This window comes from Python bivittatus, unplaced genomic scaffold (genome assembly GCF_059951505.1).
Source record: "Python bivittatus isolate LINGU-HERP-01145 unplaced genomic scaffold, Pbiv_v1 ctg000700_np1212, whole genome shotgun sequence".
Taxonomy (NCBI): domain Eukaryota; kingdom Metazoa; phylum Chordata; class Lepidosauria; order Squamata; family Pythonidae; genus Python; species Python bivittatus.
In genome coordinates this window covers 7,506,430-7,517,020 of record NW_028277098.1, presented here as the reverse complement: position 1 = coordinate 7,517,020, position 10,591 = coordinate 7,506,430, and the positions used below count along the sequence as shown (strand labels likewise).

Here is a 10,591-nt window from a genome sequence, read left to right as displayed (position 1 = left end):
CTCTCCATATGCCAGTTTCTGCACTTGAAAAATCAGATAGTGTTGCAGTGTCTCTCATGATACCAGTATAGCACAGGGAGTCTTCGCTTGCTCCACACACAAAATGAAAGTTACCAGGCCCTTGGTGACTGCATGGACACCCCCGTGGATTTTTCTTGGTAACAGCCTGGAAACAATTTGCCTCTGTCATCTTTAGGGATATTTGCAGCTTTTCCGTTAGCCTGCAACCTGCTATGTCTTGCTGGTCTCCCAAGCACTAACCAGAAGCTGCCCCTGCTTAACTGTCACCTGATCATAGTTCTGTGCACGGGTTGTACCAACAATGCACACATTTTGTTCATCCAAAATATTTTTAACCTACCTCTGTATCAGGCATTCAGGTCTCTTTGTAGGGAACAACTAAGGTCTAGTTCAAATATTTGAAATTCTTCAAGTGGAAACAGTTGTCTATTTTCTGGACATCACAGATGTTTGGGGTACTTCCTGACACAAAACCAACATAGCAGAGAAGCTGAAATGGAAGAAAGCTCTCAGCCCAAGTTATTTCAGCCTCTGGTCACAAATTTTCTTAAAGAAATATAGGCAGGAGCTTTTTTATCTGAGGACATTTTTCTTAGCCTAACAGCAGCTCTTATTTCTCAAAAAAGTGGGCTTATTACCATTAACCCAGAAGGCAGACATAACTTACTATTCCTTGTCAATTTAATTTACTCACTCTAAAAAGACTTTCTTTGTTCAGTTGTAATTCCATTTATTTTGTTTGCCTCTCATATGGAAGTAAACTTTCCAGGTCACATTGTAATGAAACTTTTCTTTGCTGCTCCCCCTACACCTTATTCATAATTATCCTATTTTGGTCTTAATCCAACTCAGTAGCCTTCAGATTAAGGCTATGGGTCTTTTCATTCCTATCCATAATGGTCAGGGATATTATGGAGGTGGTATCCAAAATAACTGGAAGACACCAGGTTAGGAAAGCCTACTCTGCATTAGAAAAAGAACTATTTTATTCCACAGCTGGAGGAAAATGTTTAGATCAAAGATAATCTTCCTCATCCAGGTCCTTTCCAGGCATACTGGATTATCGATCCTATCATCCATAACCAGCAGAGTCATGAACCTGAGAGTGATATCTAAGGTACTCATTTGTTATAGGCAGGTAAAGATATTAATACTGAAAGCAGTCTGGAAAAAGAAAATCTAATATAAGCATTATTAGTGCCATTTACTTTTAACAATTTATATCCCCAAATTTCAGCACAGAAACATATAGATCAGAAAATCAGTTATAGCAAGAGCTACTAAACCTATTTTGGTGGAGTGACATTTACTGTTAGTAATTGGGTGGACCCTTTTATTTCCTGTGTCCTTGGTCATTTCCACAGAAGAGACTCCACCTTTCCCATAATTATTGTTAGCCTCTTTTTTTCCCCCATAGGCACAGTTGAATAAGAAACCTGCTTGAGAACTGTTACTGTAGCAGCTTCTGTATCCAGTCTAGTTTTCATTGAGGTGATTAACCAATGTTCATTTACAGATGGGGGCTCACATGAAGCAATGTTCCAGATGTCAACATCTTTAGTCAATAACGCATTCCTGAGAAAACCAGCTACCCTCTTCTGCACCACTATTAAACAATACAAGAACACGAAAGCAGAATGTTAGAAGCTGCTTGCCTGCAATCCATTTTCTTCCTCTAAAGACAAGAATGGGAATCAAGATCTCTTGAGAGTAAAAGATGTCCTTTCACTCAGCCCTCCGTTTCAAAGCTGGTAAAATGGCAAATGGGCACATTAAAACAAAACATCTTATACTACTTACCCAATTATATACATGCTTTTTGAAAGTAACCCTCCATACCTGACAATATCAAATTCTTAGTATAGCTTTCCCCAAACAGGTGTTGCCCAGATGTTTTGGATTACAACCTCTACCAGCCAATCTGTCCATTAGCATGGTGGAATAATAAGAAGTAGAGCCCCAACATGTCTGGACATGATCTGGGATCCCACAGTGCTTCCATGATATTCCTCCTTTGACTGAAGCAGCAACCATCCAGCTCTTCCTTCCTTCCTGCTGTTAGGGAAGAATGTAAGCAAACCACTAGCTCAACTTGTATTAGAAAACATTTTGCTTCCATTAAATTACTCCTCGCTTCCATTAGGATATTCCGTCAATAGGCATGCTAGAGTGAAAAATATGCAATTATACCATTTTCCTTTTCCACCTAACACCAAAGGCAGCAATGCCTATGGGCCAGTTTATAAACAGAGCAGGTTTAAGATGAATTAAAGATACAATTTATTTGCAACTTTTTGTTCTACACAGGTAGAAATTATTTTACAAACACAAACAGCCAGGAGCTTTCCTTAATTCTGTGTGCCACATCCACACATACCCAGTACCCTAAGGCTTGAAATCTCTTCTATTCATATGGTTGCTACCCATTTACAATTGCACCTTAATGGTGGTCTGGCACATAAAGATACAGAGAAGGGAAGGGAAGCTTAGGAAGGGAAATAGTGAAGCTAAAAATGTTATTTTGTAATTAATGTGTCATCTTTGAGACAGGAGCTATGGAGAGGGGAAATCAAAATTATAAGGGGCTAACCTACCTTGACTGCCAGTGAAAATTATTCTTCTCTCAAATCTGGGACATTTTCAATGGCACAGATGATATTGAAATCAGTGGGACTTTGGGCCACGGCTAACTTAAAACCCTATTAATTTTTTCTGTCTGCACTTTTCCCCCATAATTTTTATTGAAAGTTTTTATTACAATAGAAAAAACAAATACAAGCTAAACTCAGAGAAAGAGAAATAGAAAGAATAAAAAGTACAAAGAAAAAGAATTAAGATAAAAAGTATATAAAGAAGTGACTTCCAAACTTATGTCAAGTATAAACAAATTTGATAACTCTTCTCCCCCCATATGGTTCCAAATATTTCTTTCTACCATAATCCATCCCTTATTTATATTCATATCCATAAATCACTAACTTTTCAGTCCTGCTGTCAGCAAAAAGTCCATAAATGGTTACTGTCTGCACTTTGATTCACCCCTCTAGTCCCAGTTCCCAACTGAAGTGAAGCCTAAGTGCATTTACAGACTATTTAGTTAGTTGTTGAACTGTCTTTTTTTGTGAGTGTGTGTGTATATGTGGAGGGGGTCAAGGAAACACAGCCAAGAATAACCTACATCTGACATAACTTCAAAGAGTTGCCATGGCAATGAGACACTGTTAGTCTAGGCCACCATTTCAGGTGGAGATTCACATGACAGGATATTTCCCTTATAGGCATATTTCTGCCCAGAAGAAAAAAGCTAGAATGCATGCCTAATTTTCTAAGTGTTCTGCTTTTATTCTTTGTAGTAATAAATATTAAATTATTAAATCAAAATGAAATGTTCCAGAAGTAGTACACACCAGTCATTTTGCCTGTTTCTTCTATAAAACAAGCCTACTCAAAGCAATCACTCTTTTCAAAGTACATGGTACATGGAAGTGTAGAACTTTTCTAACTTGTAAGAATTCATGATGCGACCTCAGGATTTACTATGGAATTTATGTTGGTGAGGAAACAAAGCAAGTAGTTTTACCGGCTTCAAATCCTTCAGGCAGAGATGACAATTAGCATAAACAGTATTTGCCCTTGCAAGTTATAGACAACACAAAGTTTCTTCATTAGCTGCATTTAGGACAATACTGGGAGCTTGATCTGTGCCTGGTCAAAAGAGCTGTTCTGTCTGCTACAAGTCTAAGTTGCAGCTCTCAGACAGGTTCCTCAAGTATCCCAAGTGGGAGAATACTTACACTTTCCTTCGAGTAAAGCTGTCCATGGTACCAAACTAGCCTTCATCCATATATTGTGCCATAGATCAAGACAGGGTAGCCGTTCTCTTGCTATAAATGAGAAACTGGCACTGATTAAAACAGCAATTCCATAAGGTAGAGGTTTCTAAAGAACCTTTAGAGCAGTGGCTGGGGAATTCTGGGAGTTGAAGTCCACACATCTTCAAGGAGCCAAGGTTGAGAAACAGTACTTTAGAGTACCAGATTCTTCATGGACAGAGGTATCCAAGATAGCATCTATCAAAGTCAGATATAATTCCATCACATAAAGTGATGTTCTGCATGTAATGAAGGCTTACCAGCCAAGGGACTTTTATCTGCCACACTATACTCTGAAGGAGGCAATTCAGTCAGTTTCAATTATAGCTCCTGAAACACAATTCACATGTTACTTTCCCCTCCATCAGATTTGCAAAATGGGTCACTCAAGGACTGCCATTTGCCAATTCCCACGCTAAACTATTGTTTAGAAAAGAGATTATTCCTAAATTGCCCTTTCCTAGCCTGATGCTCTCCTGATACATGGGTCTGCCATCACTCCAGCCAGCATGGAGGGGTCTGTACTTGGCATCTGCACACTCCATCCCCAATCCTTGCCCAAATCCCCAGCCCAGAGATTGCAGAAACACATGTGTAATGTAACAATGTCAAAATATTTAATACGTGTTGCACACGCAGTTACATTTCATACAAAACACAACCAGAGAAAGAGCATACTGTACAAAACATCCATTAAGACCCACCTTCCTTCAAGGGCCTTTATATAACAAAGACCAGGAGCAATAAAAGCCCCAGGGAACTCCAAACCATAGATTTGTTAACACACCCCAGCAGCACCATCATCAATGCACCCTAGCAGGGTAAGAAAGCCCTCCTTCCTTTGGTCCCAAATGTCATCTGAGACTTATAGCAAACTGCAGTGGTTGCTTAGGGAACACGCTCTGCATGGTAGGATAACAAGGGGTCTGTTCTAACCTTCCCAAAAGCTTGAAGGTGGGGGGAGAGAGAAAGGGGGAAGGGAAATTCGGAGCAGGTGGAAACAAGCCGAAATGCTTTCATGCAGAATGAGACACTGCCGCCAAGGGCACTCAGGAGAGACGCGTGAAGGGGGCTGCTCTGATGGAGTCCATCACCACAGCCCCCGCCTCTCCTTAAGGAGGGGCAGCGCCTGGAGCGACGCGCAAGCCGGAGCCCTCGGAGCCCGCAAACCAATTCCCTCCAGCTTCTGAATCGATGCGGTCCCAAATTCTGCCCCCGGGATCAGCTGGGGAGGATGAAGAAGTTCAGAAGGCCACGATAGCCGTGCTCCAGGGGTTGAGGTTCCGCAGCACCGACTCCTCGCAACAGATTTGCCCGGGCTCTGCCTCAGCCGCTCCTGCCGCCTCCTCCTCCTCTTCCTCCTTCTCTTGCCGCCTTCCCCGCTGGCTGCTGCCTTCCCTCTCGCCCCCGCAGGACTTTTTGCTGAGTAGTCCAGAGAAACTGGAGCCGAAGATGCTGATGAGACTGGCCACATTGCCCGTCTCCATGTCGTCCTCTTCCTCCCTGCGGACCTTCTTCAGCGGCGAGCTCCCCGGAGACGGTTCCTCGGTCCCGCCGTCGGGCTTCACAGCAGCGTTCCGCTTTCTGGAGCAGTAGAGCGCAGGAGGAGCCTCCGCCGGCCGTTTGCCAGCTTCGCTCACGAAAGAGGAGCAGCAGCAGCAGCAGCCGCAGCAGCGTGGCAACCGCGGAACTTCCCAGTCCGGCGGCGGGAGCTTCCGGGACAACGGCGAAGCCCGGGGATCAGGCAACAACGCCGCCCGCGCTGGCGGCAGAAAGGCGCGAGGGGAAGAGAAGAAGGGCAGCGGCGGGTGCTCTCCTCCCTCCCCCGCGTCTCGGAGGGGATTCGCACCGGCGGCCGGCGGCGAGGGAGCCGCGGCGAGAGGAGGCGCAGGGGAGCAATCGAGTTCACTCAGGTAGACTTGCCGGGCGCTGCGCAGGACAAGCGACACGAGAAGATTTTTGTGCAATTTCACCCCGCCACGTTGACCCCGCGCACTGTACATCTTGCCTAGCGAGATGCTGACGATACGGTGAGCTTCCAGCTTGCACTCCATGCCGCCTTTCTGCCGATGCGTGGCAGGCAACTTACAGGGAATCGCCGCCAGCAGACAGCTGCCCTACACGAACAGGCGAAGGAAGCCTTCCCTAAAAAAAAAAAAAAAACCTAAACCGTTGCTCGTGCACACGCACAACACTCGGAGGTGTTTTTGTTTCCTTCCTAATCAATGAGAGCAAATCACAACGACATCGCGGCACAGAAACACCCGCCTGCATTCCACCACCGCCGAATGCAAACCTATTCGGGACGCGCGCCTTTTATATCGCCCCTCTGCGTTCCGACCAATCAGAACTCCCAGCCGTACCCGCCGTGCTTGAATCGTGTTTCCGCCAACCCCAGCGAGCCTCCGGCGCGCGCCTCCTTGCGCGTTCCCATCCCCGACCTTCGGCCAATGAGGAAGGTTGCGAGGATAAGGTTCCAGCGCTGCCTGTTTTTAAAAGAGGCAACGATAAACCTCGTGGGTTCTTGATAGGAATTGCGGGGAAGCCGGGCTTTATCTGGACACGAGTGTTCCGAGTTTCATCCTGGTGCCAAAGACATATATATTCGTAAAGATCCCGCGGCCACCACCTAGAGTTCTTCGATTGGGATTTGATGTGTGGATCTGTTGTTTTCCTTTTCAATTAGGTTCAGACAAACTGAACACGAACCAAAGCTACAAAGCTAGCAGATACCCAATGCTGGTTATTTGTTTTTCTTGTTAGTCGAACTGTCAACGGCTTCCCTCCTCTGCCTCTCCAAGGTTTAGCGTTAAAGTGCCTGCTGAATATGGAAGTGACAAGTTAACCCCTTACTTTCACTGTAATAGAAGAACAAAATAAGTTCACAGGAATTATTCAGAGAAATAATACTGATTTTGCATCATTCTAGGAAGTGCTTATTCAAAAAGCTTTGAACACATTATGTAATAATTGCACAGTCAAAATATGAATAACATGGTTGTATTCTAACAATAAATTCTCAGTATATCTACTAAGGTCAGGAATATATGGATGCCAATAGATTCCTGATTGCTTCAGTTATTCTTGCTTGATCTCTTTGGATTGTCTCATTAAACGGGGGGCGGGGGAGGTCTACAACAGTTCTGTTCCACCCACTGGAAGCTAAGTAGCAGACAGCACTGGATGACCATCTTCTCCCCTGTGCAATTCCATATTTCTACCGAGCCTCCAAAGCAGATTTGGACCACTTCTTGCTGATAAAACCCAACCTTTTCCCTGTTACATTTGAATTGGGAGAGGCTGTGCAGCTCCTAGACGAGTTTCTGAATGCAGCATAGGCTGGGTAGGGAGGGCCAGTAATAAATTAAGAACTAGTGATATAGTAGTCCTGTAGGTTGTTAGCTCCAAGGACCAAGAAATCAGTGTTTTACTTGTCCTTGACTGCAGTCCTCTTTATAGGAGTGGAAATGGAGTTTGGGGATTCACACAGAACCATCACTGTCACTAGAGAGCCAAGTGGCCGCAGTGATAAAGAACGCATTTTACTACGTTCAGCTGAAACACCAGGACAGGAATAGCTTCGCTTCAGGACCATAGGCAGTGATAACATCATGCCTCTATTATTGTCATGTATGCTATATGATACTATCCTTACATTTGGTCTGGAAGGCAGAGTTAGTGCAAAATGCAGCATCTTTGTACTGATGCAATACCATATAGCAAAGGATGTGTCAATGACTTAATGGACTTTACACCCAAATTTCCTCACATTGGGTGTAGCCCAATAGCCAGATCTTAATCTATTTTTAAAAAGTGATCTTAAGCAAAACTCCTTCTGCTTTTATCTAGAGCTGAGCTTCACTGAAATCACGTGACTGTTATTTTTTATTTAATATTCCAATACCATCTATGAAATGCAACCTAACTGCTTGCTGTCCAGATAATTCATTGCAAAATCCTATATATATTTACCCAGAGGTTCAATGGCAATTAAATCCAAATATGTGGGCATAGGATTACACTTTAAATGGGGTTTAGTATTTGTCTTTCTGACAAATACCACATTTCTTCACACATCTTGATTTTTTAGCTACAACATTGATTTATTTTTCTGATGAAGACTTTTTTGATTTCTGATTTGACAAATCTATATAAACATCAGTAAGTGAAGCTGGGCATATCTTGAGAATAAGAACATAATTGAACTCACTTCTGAGAAGAAATTCATAATATCAAGGATGAAACTTAAATCTGAGGCCCAGCAATTGTTTTTCTGTACCACTTCCTATCTAGAAAAAGGTTTACCTCTGGAAACTCAAGGTTAAGAATTCCTTTTTTAAAAAAAATGAATGTAAAGATTTGCTAGATCAGAACTCATTTAGTGATCTGTAGTTAAGCCTGTGCTTATCTAACCAGATATTAGGGAAAATTAGTAATAAATACAGGTTGATGTTAAATATCTTGTACAGAAGTAGAAGACAGAAATTTAATGCTGTAATTCTTTCTTGCTGACTGCCAGTTATTATTCCTGGATGTTGTCTGTCACTATGGTCTGTGGATGTAAATTTCCCTGTAGCCATTATTGAACAGGAATATTTCAATCATAAAAAGATTAAAACTTTGCAATAGAAACAGCAATAAGTTTCACTGAATTTATGGGCCTGAATTTAGGGAAGGCAGCAGAGAATTATAGTGTTAATCTGTTAGCAAAGATTATTTCCTCATAACTGTTGCTGGTACTGTACAGATGTCTGCATTCTTAATGGTCCAGAATAAACACAGGCCATGAGAAATGGCTATTTTAAGGTACAAGACTCCTTTTCCCAAACCAGATTCTGGATTCTCCTCATTAAATAGGGCATAAACCCTTTCTCAAGAAAGTATGAAAATAACCCATCACGATATATGCTATTTATAAAAAATAAAACCTATTCACCAAGATAAGTGGATAGAGATTTCCCTATCAATACAACAGTCTACAAGATAAATAAACTTAATGGGAAAATTTAATGACAGAATGAACTGTATTACATCAAATTTATCCAAGCTGCTTTTACATGTATGTATCTGAAAAATAAAAATAAATATTAGTAATCAGTAGCAGATTTAACAACAGGAAGTTTTCTTTTCATAACTGGCAGTTAAAAGGGCAGAACTGGAATGTATTTGCCTACTCAAAAATATCCACAAAACAATGACACAAAATCATTAATTATTGATATATCATCATCCATTTTCCATCTCCAGATTGCAAGCTTTTAAGATAATTATTTTTTTTAAACTTTGAAACTAGGATTCTTTAAACAATTTCTTCCTGTTATAAAGAGGATTTTGTCTATGTTTCAAAAGTAGTTTGACAGAAATATTTGCATACTCTAGAAAGCAATTTATCTCCCAAATTACTTTGCTAAAAAATTCCTTCAGTCTCTTCATCATTACATTACAGACAATATCACCCATTGGATTTAGCTTCCCACCAAAAGTGTAGTTAGTTTGTTCAACTAACAGTGTCTGGACTAACTACACTAAGGTTTGGTTCTGAGTCAGCTGAGATATTTGAAAGATGCTAAAAATAAACAGCTATTCAGTGAAAATGGCAAAAAGATAACAGGTAACAGTGAAAAGGCAGAAATGCTCCTATGTTGGCTCACTGTTCTCTATGAAGAGAACTTATAAAAAATTGTAAATTTTGTAAATGGGAACTGGTAAAAAATTGATTGAAGGAACAAGATTCCAGCTTGAACTTGATATACAGATAAACAGTGAATACCAGGGGCAGATGAATTGCATCCTAAAATACTGAGAGAAGTTGCTGGTACTAATGCTGTTGCTTAACCTCTATTATTTTAAAGAAATCCTGGAGAATGAGTAAAATAGGTTATGATTGGAGGTGGGCAAATGTCCCTTTCTTCAAAAGTTGGGGGAGGGGGAGGGAGGAAATGCTAGGGAACTACAGAATACTCAGTCTGACTCCATAGCTGGAAGGATTCTGCAGCAGGTTACAAAGTGATTGATCTGTAAGCAACTTGGAAAAAAATGCAGCGATTAGTAGAAATGATAATGGATTTGAAAGGAACAACTCTTGTCAAATTAATGTTAATGTTTTAATAAGTAGTGGGGATGCTATTTGCATAATATATCTTGACTATAAATGATATATGTTGATTTTAGCAAAACATGTTGATATTCTGATTAGCAAAATAGGTAAGTACAGTAGGTTGACTGGCATGTCTAAATGAATCTAGAACTGGTGGAAATTCATATTCAAAGAGTACTTATAAAACTGGAGTGAGATGCTACAGGATTTGGTTGTGGGCCCAGTATGCTTCAGTATTTTTATCAGTGACTTGGATGAAGAGTGGGGAATGTTTATCAAATCTGCAGATGAAACCAAACTGAGGGATACCAAATACTGTAGAAAACAAAAGCACAATTAGAAAAAATATTGACAGATTAGAGAAATACGCTAAAAATAACAGACAAATGTAAAGTTCTTCACTTAGGAAAAAGAAACAAAATGCTCAAATACAGCATGGAGTATAGCTGATCTGATAATAGTATATGAGGAAAAGAGTTTTGGAACTGTAGTTGGTCACAACCAGAATATAAGCCAGCAATAATGCACCTGCCAAAAAGGAAATGCAGTTTTAGGCTATATCAATATAACTAAAGTTTTCAAATCATGGGAAGTAATATTT

At 41.1% G+C, this 10,591-nt stretch overlaps 1 protein-coding gene across 1 annotated transcript; it reads right to left on the bottom strand.

Annotated features, from left to right (window-relative positions):
* Positions 1 to 2,904: 2,904 nt before the first annotated feature.
* IER5 (immediate early response 5) lies at positions 2,905 to 6,918 on the bottom strand. The gene has a single exon (XM_088154069.1). The coding sequence runs from the start codon at positions 5,945 to 5,947 to the stop codon at positions 5,138 to 5,140; it is 810 nt and encodes a 269-aa protein (XP_088010195.1). The 5' UTR covers positions 5,948 to 6,918; the 3' UTR covers positions 2,905 to 5,137.
* Between the last annotated feature and the right edge of the window lie 3,673 nt (positions 6,919 to 10,591).